Source organism: Protopterus annectens, chromosome 7.part1, assembly GCF_019279795.1.
Source record: "Protopterus annectens isolate FY-2018-M chromosome 7.part1, PAN1.0, whole genome shotgun sequence".
In the NCBI taxonomy this organism is placed as follows: domain Eukaryota; kingdom Metazoa; phylum Chordata; order Ceratodontiformes; family Protopteridae; genus Protopterus; species Protopterus annectens.
In genome coordinates, this window is record NC_056740.1 from 385204738 (window position 1) to 385224095 (window position 19358).

Genomic DNA, 19358 nt, shown 5'->3' on the forward strand with positions numbered 1-19358 from the left:
ACATGACTGTGGTGTTGTCTGTCCTTATCATCAACTGGCCCTCTTTGAGGAAAGGTTTGAACTTTTGGATTGCCAGTTTTACTGCCAGCATTTCTTTTAGATTGATGTGCAGGTGAATTTAATCCTGTGTCCACAATCCTTGCACGCATTTGTCCAGCATGTGGGCCCCCCATCCTAGATCTGAAGCATCTGTTGTGATGGTCTGGCTTGGTTGACATCTGCGGAAGGGCAGGCCTGGGTTTGACTGGCATGCCTGAGCCCACCATAGGAACTCCTGTTTTAAGCATGGAATTAGTGGGATTTCTGTTTCTAGACTGTGTCTGTGTTGGGACCATAAATTCTTTAGGTACCACTGTAGTTTCCTCATATGTAGTCTGGCAAATGGGACCAAGATTATGCATGATGCCATGAAGGCCAAAGCCTGTAGAAATTTTCTTGCTGTTAACTTGTTCAGTTTTGTTAGTGCCAGGAAGTAAAGAGGAAGTTCCTTTTGTTTTTCTGTAGTCAGGAATGCCATTTGTTGTACTGTGTCCAATTCCGCGCCCAAGAATGTCCTTGTTTGGGATGGTATCAGCCTTGACTTTTGTAAATTGACTGTGTATCCCAGTCCTTGTAGCAAGTAAATGACCCTTTGTAAATCTGTTGTCAGCTTGCTTTTGTTGTCCCCTTGTAGCAGGCAGTCGTCCAGGTATGGGTAAATTTGAATCCACTGTAGTCTGCAATGATTACTGATGCCAGGCATTTTGTGAATACAGTAGATAAGCCAAAGGGCAATGCTGAGAATTGAAAGTGCTCTGATCCTGCAAGAAATCTGAGGTATCTTCTGCAGATTGGTGCAGGTATGCCTCCTTGAGATCTAGAGTTACCAGCCAAGACTCCTTGCCCAGCATGGGAAGAAGTTGCTGTAGGGTCAGCATTTTGAATTTTGGGACAATGATGTATGTATTTAAGGTGGACAGGTCGAGAATTGGTCTCCAACTTTTTCCTTTCTTGGAACTAGGAATAGTCTGGAGTAGAACCCCTTTCCTTGTTCTGCTGGTGGCACTTTTTCCACAGCTCTCATGTTTGCTAACTCCATTATCTGAGAGCCTCTGTTTTTGATGTGGAGGTAGATTTGGCATTCCTCTTTGACTGGTAAAGTGTGGGAGTGAAAACGGAACCCTGATCTATGGTTTGTTAAAACCCCTTGTCTTTTTTTTTGTTGTGGCAGTTCTTTTAAAATAAGGTTAACTTTCCGCCTAGAGGAGCTGCTTTTTGTTCCTAGGATTAAGTCACTGTGGCTGTGCTGATGTAGAGGCAGTGGCTGTGTCTGTGCCTCTGTTGTTACCTTGCCACTGCTCTGTAGGCACCTCCTCTGGATTGGGTTCTGCCTCTGGAGCGTCTATTCCTGCCCCTTTGAAATTTTGCAGAGTCAGGAAAGGACCAATTTTGGCAGGCCAGTTCCTGCTAAACCTTGGGGTTGGACTTGCAGGAAATCTTTAACAGTTTGAACAGATTTTGCCTTTTCTTCCATTTTCTTCATAACCTGCTGGGCAGGTGTACCAAACAAACTTGTCTTGTCCATAGGAGCATCTAGCAACTTAGCTTTAACATGATCCGGTAAAGCTTGTTCCTTTAACCATGCATGTCTTCTTATTACTGTGCCTGTCATGGCTGATCTAAATGAAGCCTCCAGTGCATCATAGCCACATTTTAAAGAATGGTTGCTAACCTGTTGTATGTTATTTACCATCTCTAATACATATTTCTTATCAAGAGATTCATCAGTAGTTAGCTTTTTGGTTAACTGATCAAGCATAAACTCTTGGTATTGTATCATGTGAAACTGACAGTTTAAAGCTCTAGCTGAGAGAGTAGCTGAAGTGTAGACCTTTTTACCCCATCTGTCAAGTGACCTTGCTTCCCTTTCAGAAGGAATAGGGTTTTTAGCTGTGGCTGCGGCTACTGCCTTGGGACCCTGGGATATAGTTTCTGGGTCTGCAAGAGGAGCCTTGTAAAGGTGGTGATGAGTATCTGGCACCCTGTAAAATCTGTCTGGTTTGGCAGGGGCTGGTGTCAAAGAATCTGAGCAAACATCATTGAAAGCATCATCCACCACAGAGAGAACAGGAGGTATAGCTAAGGGCCTGTGCTGTGGTAGGTGCAGAAAAGTCCTAAGTCTTTTTCTGGAGTCTGAAAAATCCTGTTGCTGCCATTGGAACTGTTCTCGCATGGCATGCAGGGTTTCTCCAAAGGAGAATTCTTCTGGTGGGGAAGCAGCTGGAATGGATTCTTCAGCATCAGAATCTTCAAATTGGAAAAGGAGCCTCAGGCTGGTCAGTTATGTCTGATTCATGAGCAGAATCATCAGAAGACACTGGCTCAGGGGCTCTGCCCTAGGTCTCTTCTCTGGGGCTGAGAGGCCCTGTCTGGGTGAGATTGAGATCCTCTAATTAAAGAAATTAAATCTTCTGCCAAAGCATTTGAGAACTAGAAGAGGGCCTGGATGAGGGGGTTTAACAGGCACTGATTTAGTAGTCCTGGCTGCTTTAGCCCTGGCGAAGGCCTTAATGGACATGGCTGCTGGAGGCCTAGCAGCACCACGTGCTGGGGTAGAGACATCCAAGGGATGGTATCTGATAAGTCAGTCACCGTAGTGGGTAAAATTTCTGAGGTCGATTCAAGAATTGTAGCAGGGCCTCAGTTGTAATAGGTTCAGCTGTACTTGAGTTTTTTTCTTTTTCCGTCAAAACCGACACCACCCGAGATTTGCTTTGCTTTGTTTCGCCGTGCCGAAAAACCGCGAACGTGTCGTCGGTCTTTATCTTTTTTTTTTTGGGGGTCGAGAGAAGACGCGATAATAATGTACGCAAAATCAGTAGGCTGGGCCTAAACAAGGCAGACAGTAAGAGTGGAAATCTTTATGAGGTATTTGTTTCCCACAGGTTAAACAATTGTTAACTTTTTGAAGTAATGGATCCGACCGGATCCGACTTGCAACAGCTTTTGCTTGCTCGCCCCGCGCGCAGAAAAGACTGAGAAAATGGCGTCGGCTGATGCTTTTAAGACCAGCAGAGAGGACAACCCACTTGTTATGACTGCAGATGCATCCATGAAGGACATCAAACAATGACTGCTTGATAGGGGATCTGTTCTTCAGGTTCATTAGGGTTATAGACTGTGTACACCTTAATCTTATTAAACTCTTCTCGCCTCCAGTTTCAGATCCGCTACTACTAAAAGTTCTGAAAGAACTTTTTCTATTTGTTCCAACAACTTGGTGTCATTTTAACCACAAAACAATTTTAGACAACCTTAGACAACCTTCAAGCTAGTCACTCTACCTAAATGTAAGTGCTGTTTAATTGACTGACAACTTACTTTTAATTTTAAAAAAATGATGCTCGTCAGCCTACCACAAAAGCTTAAAAAAGTGAATAAATGTTTGACCTCATCTAACATGATCCTTCTTTAATTATGTCCACAATATTAATAATATTAAAACAAATAATTGCAACATTAAATGGCTGTTACAAAATCACCCGCCTTATCATCCCTTAAGAAAAAGCAGCAACTTGAAAAATATTATGCAGCCACACTTAGTGTATAGTCTCTTTCTCCTGGCCTAAATCACAAAACACAAAGAAAAGAAAGACAGGATTATAGGTTCATAGGTTCATACTAGGCTATCTGCCCTAGGGCATTTATAAGCCTAGCCAGAGTGTGTGTGGCTTTCGCCAACCCTTGGGATGAGAATACTATGCCCATTTAGGGTTTAGTTTACTGTGCCTCTGTCTAGTAGTGACACAGAGATGACCCCCGGGGTAAACCTACGATCTCCCATCCACTCGTCAAGATTTCTCTTGAAGAGAGCTAGTGAGGGGCTCTGCCTAACGTGGACTGGGATTCTGTTCCAGAGTGTAGGGAGCCTCTGGGTTATGAATCTGTCCCTCCAGCACGTCCTATTTATTTCTGTGTTGAGGTTCAAATCTCTTGCTCTCGTGGCTCTGATGGATTTGGATTTTCTGAGGTGGAGCATGTCCATTAATTCCGGATTGGACATGGCCTTGTACGTCAGGCATAGATCACCTCTGAGTAGGCGGTATGCGACTGAATAGAGCTGGAGTTTCTTCAGCCGGGCAGCATATGACATATGTTTGAGACCCTTTATCCTCTTGGTGAGGAACTTTTGGGGTCTTTCCAACTGCTGCAGGTGTCAGGTAAGATACATCCCAGATGGGGCATTGTACTCAATCATGGGCCTGATAAGAGAAGAGTACAGGGGCACAATGACCTCTCTTGATCTGGATGTGAATCCCTTCATGATAAGGTGGGCAATATAGAAGGTCTTCCTAACCACCTTGGCAATGTGAGTGTCAAATGAGAGGTTACTGTCAACTTGGGTCCCTAGGTCCCTGATTACCTCTTCCGTACTTAATGGATTACCACCTATGTGGTAATTTGTGGGTACCTTGTTTTTCCCAAAGGGTATGACTATACATTTTTTGGCGTTCAGTTTAAGGCCATGGCTCTGGCACCAATTATCCATTTCTATGAGGCCTCTCTGAAGGATGCTTGTGTCCGTTGGAGTATCAATTATGGCGCCCAGTTTGCAGTCATCTGCGAATTTTGTCAGCCACAATCCTCTTATGTTTGCTTGCACTTTGGAAAAATAAATACCGAATAAGAGGGGTCCCAGGACTGAGCCCTGTGGGACACCGCTTGTGACTGGCTTAGAGTCTGACATGGCTCCAGCAATTCTGACCTTGTGGGTTCTGTCCTTGAGCCAGTTTGCAACCCATCTTGTGACATATGGGTTTACATTTAAGCTGGTGAGTTTGTCTACGATGCCTGAGTGGGGTATTGTGTCGAAGGCTTTTGCAAGGTCAAGGTAGGCTGTGTGAACTGCCTTACCCTCATCAATGGCCTTAGTGACTGTTTCAAAAAAGTCGACAAAGTTCAAAAGGCAGGATCTGCCCTTGACAAAGCCAAATTGGGTAGGATCCAATGTCTGTAGGTCCCCAATGTCTTTGTTTATGAGTTCCATAATGATCCTTTCCATAGCTTTGCAGACCAGGCTCGTCAAGCTTATGGGGCGGTAATTTCCAGGGTCCATAGAAGCACTGCCTTTGTGGAGTGGGACCACTGTTGCTGTACGCCACTCTTTGGGTACGTATCTTGTAGTAAGGCTAAGATTAAACAGCAGCCTTATGTGCAGATTTAGTTCCTCTTGGAGTTCATGTAGCACACAGCCCGGGACACCGTCCGGTCCCATTAATGCTGTGTTTTTAGCTTTGGAGAGGGCGGCTCTCACCTGGGCATCTGAGATGTTACGGAGGCTACACTCTGCTAGGATAGATATTTCTCCTTTTGGGGGGGGAGGAGGCGGAGAAATTTGCACTGAACCTGTCTGCCAGAATGTTGGCAATGTCTGTGGGTTCAGTGTATTTTGTGTCATTTTGGACTAACTGAGCATATCTGGGAGTTTCCACCCAGGTTTCTAACATAGCTAAAGAAGGCCTTGTGATTGTCTTTTGTGCCTTTTGCGATTTTTCTCTCAAAGTTGGCCTTGGATGATTTTATGAGTGATCGAAGTTTTTTGCTAGTACTGATCAGAGATGCCTTCCCTTTTAGGGATTTTGCTCTGTCATGTAGTAGCTTCCTCCTCCTGTTGTAAAGTTTGTTAATGGCTGGGGTCCACCAGACAGGGCGCCTGCCTTTTGGGGAATGGGTCTTGGTTTTATTAGGGATTGCATGATCCATGCATTCTTGAAGGTGCCCATAGAAGGCATTTATAAAGGATTCAGCGGTGTGGGTTGTGGTTTCCACTGGCCCATGGGCCTTGAAGGATACCACTTCAGTCTTAAGAAGTGTGAAGTCGGCTTTTGAGAAGTTCTTCACTGTGGTCTTTTGTGCAGGGGGTGGGGGCGGGATGTGGATTTCCAGTGAGATTAATTTATGGTCTGATCTCACCAATGAGGGGTATACTTCCGGTGTGGAGCATTTTGTCCCCATGTTTCTGATGATCAGGTCTAGTATATTATCTCCTCTTGTGGGAGTGGTGACTAGTTGTTCCATCGCATTTGAGTTTATGAATTCTAGGAACCTTTGGGCTAGGGTGTTGGGGCTTGAGTAATGTTCCCAGTCTATGTTTGGGTAGTTGAAGTCTCCCAATATGATGGTATTTGGTGAGACATTCATACTCTCCAGTGTCTTCAGGAAGGCTGAGTGGAGTTCCTGAGTTTGAGAGGGTGGTCTGTAGCATGCTACAACCTGTAGGGCAGTTTTGCCTATGGTTAGTTGCACCTGGATGGTCTCCGATGCTTCGTGCGTTGCCACTAACCTGGAGGTGTGGGTATCTTTGATGAATATGGATACTCCCCTTCCTTTTGTGGTTCGGTCCATGTTTTGGGGCCGGAAAGCATGATATGAGGTAAAACCTGGTAGTTCTGGGGTGCTCTCAGGAGCCTTGAACCAGGTTTCAGTCACTGCACAGACATCAATGTTCTCCATACTGAGGAGGGCTTCGAGAGCGTGCATCTTGAGGTTTAGACTTCTGGCATTGAGCAGCACTACCCTTAGTTTTTTTTCACTTGTGTTTTCTAGGGAGGTGGGTTTTTCTTTTGAGCCTTGCCTAAAAAAGGCACTATGGGGGTGGCAAGAGCCTTGGCCAATATCCGGAAGCCCAGGGGTGACAGGTGGAACACTGGGACAGAGATGTTAAAAAAATAAATAAATGCTTTTACCCCACCACCCCCACCCCCATATCACTATTTGTTTTCTTGTACAGAAGTATTTTGGCAACAGTTTCAGTTTTACTTATGTAAATAGTCTGGAATTATGTAAACCTGTTTTCTCTTGTTGCAAACATTTATCCATCCAAATTGTATTGTACATGTACCTTGCCAAGCTGGACTGTCCATTGTTCCCCATTCCTGCTGCTGAAATGGGTCCCTCATGGATCGATTGACTACCCAGGTTAGCAAAGAATAATAATAAACTGATAAGATCTGTTATCCCTGATAACTAGTCCTCCTTAAGAAAGTGAATTCATTCTTAAAACCGGGTTACAAGAGTAAACATAAAAATTGAAGTGGAATTTTGATAGGTGAGCAGGGCTCAATTACATGTATTCTACCTTCTGTTCTTGTGCTTATCTGATCATTTCCCAGCCAAATACGCAAGGCTTGTTAATTTAGGAGGCAGCTGGATAAACTTAGGACAGGATCAAACACCTCAGATGGTGTGTATTTAAGGATATAAAAAAGCTCCACATATCAACAGAGCATCAGTAGCCTCTTATGCATCTTTATGCACCAGCCCAAGAGGTACATTTACTGCTGTGAGGCCCAGTCAGAAAACTACAGTCAATGCAGTTTCTGATATTAAGATGACTGAGAATATCTTTCTACGACTTTTAACTACAGGCTCTTTTGCAGTGAAACTGTCACCTCTCAAACCCTTATTACCACACCATATATTTTTTTCAATGGATTAGAATCTCATAGACCTATAACACTTTCTGCAACACTTATGATCACAAGACCTTCTAACCGGGATCGAGAGGGATAAATGACACTTCATTTGAATACACTGAATATTTCTAAATAATACCCAGGTTAGGAAGGCTGACAGTGAAGACATAAAAAAGCAAATGTGATGTAAAAGCCTGTAAGAAAGTAATGATGTGCCCAGTGCATGTTGTCGATAGCCCACATTCCAATTTTAATGAAGTCACCACCAAAGCTGAACACAGACCCTGCACTCTTCATCCAACAAGTCCAACACTCCCAGTTTGGCTTCAATCAGATTAATGCATGGCTGGTTATCATAGAAGTCAATTAAAGTCCATGGAATCTCTTCCTTCATGTACTCTTCCTGTTCTAGCTTGAATACGTGCTGCAGGAACACAAAAGACAGAGAAACGTTAAATATGTCAGTAACAAAATGAATGCTATAGTCAGATATCTGATATACCATATACTACTGCTACATAAGTACCACTAATTCAAATACCCTAATCTCTACAGCCTTCACTGAAATAACATTCTATAGCACAGTCCATATTCTCAACCAATGAAAATTAATTGTTTCAGTTTATCTAAATTAAAACTCAATACACACTGTAGATTCGGGTCTATATTAAAAGCCCAAAATGCCGTAACAGTGAAGCTATGTACATTGACACAAAGGTCGATGTACATAAACATCAAAGCACAAAAATGGCGAAAAGCACAACACCGAATGTGTTACGTCAACAAGAGCGCCTCACAGGTACATTCACACTAAAATTAAAGACTGAAATTAACCCACTTTTCCAGGGGGGCAAGCCCCCTACACTCCCATGTGGGGGGGTTGTGTCCCCCACACCCCCTATTTAAATATACCAACTCCAAGACCACACTACAGTGGGGGAAAAGGATATATTTCCTTATCCCCACGATCACGCTGCTGGCTTAACAAACACGTTTAGCGTTGTGATTTTCATCGTTTACATGTTTCGAAATTCTAACAAGAACTAACCTCATGTAATTGGTCTATTCTAAAACACCTCCCCTTAGAGGAAGCAGTAGCATACCTTAACAACAAATTCCTTGAGATCCTTGATTTGCATGCACCTGTTTGTTCAAAGAGAACCAAGGCAAAAACTGCGCCAAGGTTTTCTAAAGAGTCTAAACTCAAAATTACACTTAGAAACAAAGCATGGGCTTCATGGCGTTCTTCTAAAGACCCTCAAGATCACATTAAATACAGGCAATCCAGGAAGAAAACCAAAAAATCAATTTTACAAGACAAAAAACAATACTACTGTAATTTACAGACAGTAAATCAAAATAACCCTCAGACGTTTTGGGCAGGTTTAAATAATCTACTACATCCTCGACAAACTTCAACCCCAATCCCTGCTGCTACTATTGATAAAACCCTGAAGATGTTTATGACAGTTTTAACCAATTCTTTACTGAGACAATTCAAGCCCTAGCTAGCCAACTACCGCCCCTGGTCATGAAAGTAGCACCCCTAGAAACCTACTCGCGTTCAGCTTCTAACCAGTCGCCACTTCACTTATCCGTACCTTGATAAAAAAATTAAAACCCACTACACTTTCTGCTGATCAACTCCCTGCCGAGTACCTACAAAAATCAGCTGATGCATCCCCTCTACTCTCAAATTTAAACAAGACTGTCCTTAAACTCTCAGTTTGCTACAACCACATTGCCAGGTTTGCCACTGGGCTGCCATTTAAGACGCATCATATGCATCAATCTAAATCAGCTTGGGTGGCTTGAACTACCCAGCCTAATCCAGTACAACCACCTGATTATGGCCTATAAAATCCTGTATGATCTGGACAATACTCCTGCACTTAAAAATATTATCATCCCCTATAACAATCCTAGACTGCTTCAATCCTATAACAAACTACTAATTCAGACTAGCAAAATTAATAACACAGTCGGTGACTCTCTCTTTGCAAACTCTAAGTAGATCCTGGAACTCTCTTCCAGCTGATATTACCTTACTTTCCACCTTAGGTCAATTTAAAACTAGACTCAAACAACATTTGTCACTTAACTGGCTATGTCAATGTATCAAGCCTGGCTAACTCTCTCTAGAATGAGTAAAAATCTGTTAACCAGTTTACTGTGTAATTTAATTTAATCCTGACTTGCGCTCAGGATTCACTGTAACCTGTGGAACTTGCTTAAATAGCTTACTTATGTAATCTCTGTAAATAGTCTGTTTGTAATATGTAATGCTGATATTATGCAATGCTGTATCTGCTTACCCTTGGAGCTTTTCTCCCCAGGCCTCCGCTGAAAATGGACATGCATCCAGTCGGACTATCCCAGTCAACAAATGTAAAATAAATAAAAATAAATGTTTATGTACATCGACCTTTATGTGTCGATGTACACAGCTTCGCTGTTAACGGCATTTCGGGATTTTAATATAGACCCGTAGATTCAATTGCATTGTTCCTCCCTTCTTATTCTGCTGAAAATGGTTCCTGTGCCGAGATGGACTTTTCCGGTGAACAAAATCACTCAATAAATAAGTAAATAAATGAAATGAGCTTTCTTTAAAGTATTATAACTTTTCTGCAATATTTCAATCAGTGATCTCAAAATCACCCTTGTGACTCAAGCAGCTGTGAAGCCAACACAGGGAAGTTACTACACTATATCCTGTTTTTTTTTTTTTTTTGCATATTTTGGCTATTGGCTTAATGTGTTAGTCCTCATACAGTCATCATGGCCATTTCAATTTGAGTCCTGTGATATACAGGGAAGCAGGAATATTTTCTTACTGTAATATCAAGATAACAGCACTTTCCATGCTGAAAAACTGGCTACAAAAGACATATTTAACTTACTTATACTTACTGCAAGGAATAAACTTCAGATCACTATTTCTTTTCCTTATTTATCCTTGTAAATAACATTTGGTATCATAAACCATGTATTCCAGATGATTTCTTGTATGGCTGCAGGCACTGTTTTATAAACAATGTTGTTTTGATGTATGCTGCTTGTAAGCCACAGCCTCATGTATTAAGAGGATCACAAATTATCCCTCAATTGATATATTACCTTCTAGAAAGGCTGCAAAATGCTACACTATCAATAAATATGTCACTTAAAAGTTAACTTATTTATAACTGTGAATAATATTCACTATAATACATGGATTCTGGAGCATTTCTCCCCGGGCCTCTGCTGAAAACAGGATTTGTGGAACCTAGTTGGAGTTTCCCGGTCAACAAATGTTAAATAAATAAATAAAAATCTCACTAGTTATACTCCAAAAACTGAGTGAGATTCACATATAAGCAACTCACTATAGCTAAGGATTACAATCTGATCTCCAGTCATAACCACTGTGTCAAGAAATTTGCCTTATCAGCACACCAAAGGAAAGCTCAAGTGGCGAATCTTGACATCCATGTCAAAAGCACATAACTACTTAATTATGATCACACAATCATAATTATTTGCAGTATGTGGCACTTTAGATGCCCCTATATTTTACTAGTTATAGAAAAAAGCAGGACAGGAAAATGTTTTACAGTCATGAAACTTGTAACACATTTAATGCTGCTAGGTGTAGCCAGTCATACATGATACAGTGCGCATTTTTCAGTAATAATTTTTTGTGCAAGGTGATGTGCTAGAATTTAAATTAAAAACATTTAAATATTTACCAGGGTACCAGATTATTATTACTATTTTATCAAATTGGTATTTTTTCAGCGACTTTTTTCCAGTAATAAAAGTTGTGTTGTCAGGTATACTGTATTGAAAATCTGAACTGCATCCCTGAAAACAGCTTTTGAGACGCATCATTCATCCTGTCTCACTTTTCTTATTGGTATGGTAATGTGAACTTTATTATAACTTTAAAAGCTGTGAAGTGGCTGCCAATGCTGTTCTGTGCAGATGGCTTTGCATGTGGCAGACACAGACCCACTCAGCTTGGAAAGCTCTGACTGAAAATTATGATTAGGTCTTCAATCTAGAAAGGGTTGGAGGTTGGCATAGTGGTTAAGGTGTTTACCTTACAGACACAAGGTGCAGGGTTTGATTCTCACATGGGGTTATTGGCTATGCTTAAAATGGTGCACAAGGGCAGTTAGCCTAGTACTAATCTATGATCCTAATCGTATCTAAGCTCCAATGTGACTGCGGCATGGTTGTCAAGGAAATTCACCACAAGGGAGAAATGAAGCAAAGTTTGAGAGGTGAAACTGACATCCACGTCAAGAAGACAATTACTGAAGATAGCTAATCATAATACTTTGTAGTACAGGGAGTTTCAGCTGTTCCAATGCGCTACTAATTACAGAAATAAAGCATAAGAATGCAAAGTGTTTTACAGCTTTGAAAGCTGTAAAACACTAAGCTCTGTGACACAAACAGTTTACAGCTTAGTATACCTCTGATGGATTAATAGCTTATACTCCAGCCTGCCTTTTTGTGCTGCAAATAGCTGTTTTAGCTTCTCTCTGCTGTTCTTTGGAAGCAGCAGTATATGCTATACTGTTAGACAGTCAACAGTATAACAGTTCTGAAAGCCATGCATAACAAAACTTGCTATGCACCTCTATGAAGTAAGCAAGGTGCATAACAAGGATGTCCTTCTTCCAAATTTGGAAGCAATCAGCATTCTCTGTGTACTACAAAAGTTGTTATGCACTTTTGGAAGCTATTTTGACTGAGTTTTGTGGCAGAGCAGAGCATAACTGGATTTTCTTTTTGCTGATTTTGGAGTGTAATGAGCATGTTCCATATACTATATGCATGTTACAGCAAGGTGCTTAATATGAACCTGTGTTATCAAATAAGCCTTGCACTAACCCACATAAAACACTCCCTAAAAAACTGTACCAGAAACCTACTGACAACTTCAGAAGCCGTAACATACTTCATGCTGCTATACATATAACAACTAAAAGCAAAAATGCAGTCCATTACTTGCATAGCAGCATGAGGGATGTTCCAGCTTTTAAACGTGTTAGACAGTTTATACTGTCACTGGGTATCCTATCACAGGCTATGTTTTTGTGTGTGTTCTCAAAATGAATTCCAAGAAATACACAGATTGAGCTTTGCTCTCGAGTTGAATTTCTTGGAATCTAGTTTAGACACAAACAAGTTACAAAAGCCAACCAGATTATAAGCATCTATATGTCATGTTGCGTTTCCTGGAATTTCACACACAAACAAAAACGCTGCAGTATGGCTATAATGTAGTAAAACAGGAATTATTATTGCATACATGCGATTATCACAGCTAGCCTAGAGATGCTGTGCATACAACAGGTAGTATTATACATCTAAAGCAGTGGACAAACTGAAGTAAGTCATTTTAACTTAATATAATCTAAAGCAGTGGACACACTGAAGTAAGTCATTTTAACTATCAACCAACAATCATGCTTTACAAATATTAGAATCGTATTGTAACAGCTATGCACTGCTCTTAATATGTAAACATCAGGGAGAATTATTTGAGCTTTGCTCTTTAGATCATCATACATTTATATGACCTCTTGACCAAAATATATGCTGTGGCACATTGCTAGGTCGGTGCTCACCAAACTTTTTTTTCACTTGATGGGTTACACCAGAAAGCTGCAATGAAGGCAGGGGATATCACAACTTATTTTACTTATTTATTATGCTGTTTGTCTTTCCTTACTTACTTTTCTTAGCACTCAATGAAAAACAATTCTGCTTATTAGACATGACAGCAAGGCAAAAAGTCCACTGCAACCAAGATTCTTATCAGATTTGAACAATTTATTGACTTACTCTCAATTTGGAAACAAAAGATTTAAGAAAAAACTGCCACAGTTCTTAAAAATAAAAATATGGAACAAAAAGACCACATATGTGATATTGGGTGGGATGGTTGGCTTCATGTGGTTAAGGTGGAGGTCGGTTGCAAATGGTAATGAAGTGGTGAGGCTCAACACAAGTTAATATCTAAAGAGGTTGTTCCCCTAGTAGTACCATGTTGAAGAGAAAGTGTGCTGAGATTGAAGGTAAGTGGGTGCAACAGAGGGGAGTGGGTGCTCATAGGGTTCTGTTTCCCAAGCTGGATATCACGGAGGCTGCAAACAACTAGCAGGTGACTGTAGTTAAACAGTGAAACTTCAAAGAACTATTTTTTGTGTCCCTCAGGTATTTCAACTTGATTGGGTTGATGGCATATGGGGCCTTTGGTGTGAGAGGAGTCATGGGGCCTGTCAGGCAGCAGTTCTGGGGATTCGAGAGACTGTTGATGCTATAGCTGGAAAGCATGACAACTATAATGGACTTTGGCTCCTGTGCAGGATAGGGTAAGAAGGGCAAATATAGGTGTGAGGTAGTTTGGGGGATGAGAAAATGCTGACACTTGCTGCTATGCTGGTGGGACTGGGATGCTGGACTGGACAGGGATGGCAGTTAATCAATAGGCTTGCTGAAGACTGCACAGAAGTGTGGTGGGCTTTGGCTGATTTGGTGGCTTTTATATCATGTTATGTAGAACAGCAGGTAATGTGAAGATTGTAGCACCCAGAGTGCAGACTACCTGCTATGGGTCATCCAGTGTTTGTAAAACATGACTGCTTGGAGATGACATTGCTCAACGGATGTGATAAGGAAAAGGTTATTCAGCAGGTTGGAAAATGGCCTGTTTGTGTGACCCAAACATGTGTTGAACAGAAAGAAGGGAAAACTGTGGAGCTGACAGATATGAATGTATTAAGTTGATGTCCAAGATGAAGGGTAAGAGGAAATGGATTCGGTCTTTTCTACACAACTGTGTTCACATGTACATACACCAGGGTCAGGATAGTTGCACCATGTCATGTTTACTGAGAGGTGGAATATGTGTGAAGTGGAATATGAGTGAGGGATTAATTAGGGCCCAGAGGAGTGTGTGGTTATTCAATGAGGACTACACTGTTGGAACTGATGAATATTAGAACACCTGAATTGCTTTGTTTCAGACTGTGGGTTTGGAGAGCAATACAAAGTTGGACATGTACTAAATTTTTCTTTCTTCTATCGAAAGCCGGGAATGCAGGGTAAATTATCTTAGGAAGTATGGCCAGTGACTTGAAATGTAGGTAAAGATGATGTTTGGGTGTGAGACTGTTATATTTGTTGCTTGGGGAAGCTTATGTGAAACTGACTGGTGTCTTGAATTACTTGATTTAGTGGTACTTACAGGTTCGAGTAGTATGTGGTCTCTCTCTCAGGTTTATGGTGCTTGTCAACTGCCATATAGTGTTGGGGCCCTTCAGAGCGGGCAAAGTCAGCTTGCAGGTGCTGTATTTGATGTTTGTGAATGAATGTTGAATTGGAATCTGATGGCACAGGATGAAGTTGGCCAAAGTGTTAATTTAAGAGACCCTCATTCATAAAATTGTACATTCCATATTCAATTTACTGAAATCACATCAACTATTGCATAATATTAGACATAAGCAAAAACAATTTTCAACAATAGTCAGTTGAAAATCAGTGGGGTCTATGTACAACACTAAGAAATATGGTTTACAATGATGGAAGTACACTGCATGAAATTATTTGAATGGCCTGAAAAAGAATAGCTTGATTTAACGCATAGTGTCACCTATCAGATCTATTTAAATGTTAAAACCTAACCTGTCACACTGTTTCTTTCATCTAATAAATATTGTAATCTTGGTTGTTTATAGCCTGTAAAAACTTGATGATCTGGGAATGGGTCAATCCTGGCAAATTGCCTTCATTCATCTAGTTATTTAAATGCAAGCTCAATCCATTGAAAATATATAGTGGACAAAAGAGTTGTATTTTTAAGATAATAAATAGAGAAAAATCACTCAAACCTAACATGTCAAAATGTATTAAGAATACAATCTGTGTTCTGTGTATTAAATCACCCTAAGGATGACATCAAATGTTCAAATCTTGCCTATTACGAGTTCTTTCTTCCAATCAACCTATTAGTAGCACGTATCAACCTATCAAGGATAAACAGTCTTAGAATAATAGAATCACTGACTATTGCCCTCTTTTACCTAGCCATAAGTGATGAGTCAGACCATCAAAAATCTATAAGAAATATCTTAAAGAATAATAACTGTGAAATTGTGCTTAAAGAGAACTGACATGTCCAGCAGTATTGAAGCATAACTTATACACAATGTTGCAAACATTACAACATAACAAAAGGTAACACATACCTATTTACTATCCTGAGTCACCTGATACGCTAAATGACCCAATCAGTGGCATCTAAATTTTGAAATCCAGCCTATTACAACAGAGTTCTTTCTTCTAATCAGCTTCTTAATATGACACATTATCAACCTATCAAGATTAAACCATCTTGAAATAGCCAATCACTGACTATTGCCCTCTTTTACCTGGCCGTGAATGGCAACTCAGGCCATCAAAGGTCTTTCCTAAACGTCTTGATCAATAATACCAGTGAAATAACTATAATGCTCAAAAAAACCTTACATATCTGACAATATTAAACATAACTAATACAATGTTGAAAACATCATCACATTGCGAAATATAATTTATACCCATTCACTATACTGGCTTATCTGGGTAGATGGCGAGCCTTTAAAACCGGTGTTAGTGACTGCCACTCAAACCCCCCCCCCCATCTGCTATAAGTTTAATAATCCATATAAGTTCATACAATTTAGTATTATTCTTAATATCACCTGCATGGATACTTTCACGGAAATTTTCTAGCGCAAGAAACTTAAAGCTATGTGTAGGATGTTCTGCTACATGTTTAGCTAGAGAGATAATCATATTAGCAAGCAGTCCATATATTGTATAGGTGTTCCCTATTTTTTTCTTTAAAACTCCTATTGGTCTTACCAGCATAGGAGGAACTGCATTGAATTGCAATGTTCTAACTACACTATAGGACGGGTTTCACAGCGTGCAAATACTTTTAAGCGTGAATCTCTGTCCTGGGTCAGGATGTAAAAAAATACTGATATCTATATAATTACAAAAATTACAATTAGAACAGGGGTATGTTCACACCTTGTCTTCGGCTCCTAATTTCTGCTTATACATCGGATGACATAAAAATCTCTTGATAGAGTTCCTGTTTTTGAAACTAAAATTGGGTGCTTCTCCCACAAATTCTTAATTCACTCGTCCATCATTAGTACTGGCCAATGTTTCCAAAAGATCTTTGTAAACTGCATAGCTGTCCTTAGGCATAGGCCAAGTAGGCGGCTCCCCAGGGTACCACTCTAGTAGGGGCTTTTTTCCAGTATTTATTTCTTTATTTTTTTGTAGTAAAAATGGTTTCTTTAAAATGTGCTGAATGAATACAGGAAAGACTGAAGTGTAAGACAAACTGAGAAAAAGGAAGAAAAAAGTAATCTGGATGGTGTAGGTAAGACCAGAATGGAGGCCATGGGTGGTGTGTGTGTGTGTGTGGGGGGGGGGGGGTGCTGTGGAGCCCCATTGTCTAAGGGCACCAGTTGACCAAAGAACGGCCCTGTTAACCTGATTAACATTGCTAGTATAGTAAATGGGTCCATTCACAAATGTCCTACTATTCTTGCTGTTGATGGTATTGGTATTAATATCATCGTTATGAGAGAAATATGGTCTAGCCTTAGTTTCTCTGAAAGGTATTACTTGTAAAAGTGTCCTTTCCACTTAGGTTCATAGGTTGGTACAAGGCTATCGGCCCTAGGGCCTATACAAGCCTAGCCATAACAAATCCCTGGCTATTTCTTCCCACAATATTTACTTCCCTGGACCTCTGTCTAGCAGGGCGACTGACGTGATCCCTGGGGTGAATTTCCTATCTCCCTTTCAATTGTCAAGGTTCTTTTTGAAGAGGGCCAAAGAGGCCTCTTCTATATCCTTACAATTTCTCTCAGTGAGATTATTCTTAAGCATCCCTAATTCATAACTAAAGCTTTCATTCTTTACACGTATACCCTGGCCCTTCATCACATTCTTAAAAATGTAGAACCTAGATGCATGCTCCACCTATGTAATAGTGTGTTTCTGTGACACTCTTTCCTGTACAACTCTGTACTGAATCCACTCTCTGGTGGTCTAATTACACATATGTTTAAAACCTCAATTGATGACTCTGAATATTCTAATGATAATTCTAGAACAGATGCAAAAAACGCCACAGAAGCAATGGCAGTGTAAAACCAGGCAATGTTTAATAAAATATCACAAACATGAAATTGCAGTGGACTGCTGCTGTCCACAAAATAATAAAATAAGAACAAACTGGTGTATACTACACCAGTTTGTTCTTATTTTATTTTATTATTTTGTGGACAGCAGCAGTCCGCTGCAATTTTGTGTTTCCTGATATTTAATTAAACATTGCCTGGTTTTACGCTGCCGTTGCTCCTGTGGCGTTTTTTTGCATATTTCATCAGTTTTCTTTAGTTTTTGGTGAATTCTAGAAAAGATGTCGCAGTATGGAAATAACGAACAAAATCTTGCAAAATCTTAGCTGAGCCCTTCCAGACAATAAAAATGTCAAAAACAAAACATCAATAAAATTCTATGAAAGGTGCCCACATCTCATTGCTCAAAACTATTGTATCTTCCCATTGAGCAAGAACCATGTTGGTGTAGCTATTCACACAAGATGTGCCCATAGATTTGCCATCTATCTGTAAATAATTCTCATTGAAAACAATCACATTATTTTTAAGTACTATTTCAATAAATACATAGAGTAGCTCTATCAACTTCTGGTCAAAATCACTGTGATGCCCAAAATACTTGGCTATATGATCTAACCCAAGGGCATTCGGAATGACGAAATAATGACTTCCTATCAAATGCGACAAACAGACAGTATTGAATGGTCGCAGAGCAGAGGTTGTCCCAAGAGGAAGCACGCACACAATATTGGCAACCATCGCACCCTCAAGAAGATGTGGCAACAAGTAGAAGCTTCACGATCTGGAACATATTGAGAAGGAATCTATCCAGTATTGAACCGTCTTTACTCAACAAAGGTCTGTTGTTTATTCCCGGCCCAACATGCTGTTCCAGCTTGCACTATCCTTGATTTAAAATTGTTCATTAGGAACTTGATGCTTAAATTAAGTTTTACAACTAATGAACAGGATGCATCTATTTTCAAGAAACCCAGTTTGATCACCCCTATCACACATCCTTTAGTAAAGGCTTTTAATATATTATGTGAGAATGATTTTTTTTTCAGCTTTTAAATACGGAACCAGTTGGGAGAACTTTTTACAACTTAACTGCAGCTGAAAGGAAAGCACTGAGTGAATTACAATGAGACAGCACTATAGTGATAAGACCTGAAGATAAAGGTAGGCCCTCTGTTATTGTGGATAGTGACTATTATTATAACACAATGTCAACAATGTTGAGTGATGTTTCCACTTTTGTTAAAATTGACTTAGAAGCCACTCATAGAATGATATACAGGATACATAATATGTTCAACCTGTACAATTATTTGAGAATTGATGATCCATTGATTCCTAGTATGCAACATCTCCTGAAAAGACGTACAAATTCTCAGAAGCCACCACTCCACCCAACTGTATCCGGAAGGGACTGGAGTACACAACCGTTTTCTGTCTTTGTTATAAAACATCTTTGACCTATACTTAACAGTAGTCATATGTTTTGATTGGCTCTAAACACTTTTTGAATAATCTATATGTGTTTACTAATCAAATTACAGAAGCTAATGACTGTCTGTTGGTCACACTATGTGAAATCATTTAATTACAGTCATTCCGAATGCCCTTGGGTTAGATCATTTAGCCAAGTATTTGGGGCATCACAGTGATTTTGACCAGAAGCAGATAGAGCTATTCTGTTTATTTTTTGAAA

The 19358-nt window shown here is 40.2% G+C and overlaps 1 protein-coding gene across 14 annotated transcripts in view; it reads right to left on the reverse strand.

Moving 5' to 3' along the window:
- Window positions 1-19358, reverse strand: part of MYO5A (myosin VA) — a 4204798-nt gene that overhangs the window by 1514623 nt on the left and 2670817 nt on the right. For all 14 annotated transcript variants that reach the window (XM_044078829.1, XM_044078834.1, XM_044078828.1 and 11 more), the window contains exon 12: window positions 7738-7878. In XM_044078829.1, the coding sequence (XP_043934764.1) occupies window positions 7738-7878 (141 nt within the window). The remainder of the gene's footprint in view (window positions 1-7737; window positions 7879-19358) is intronic.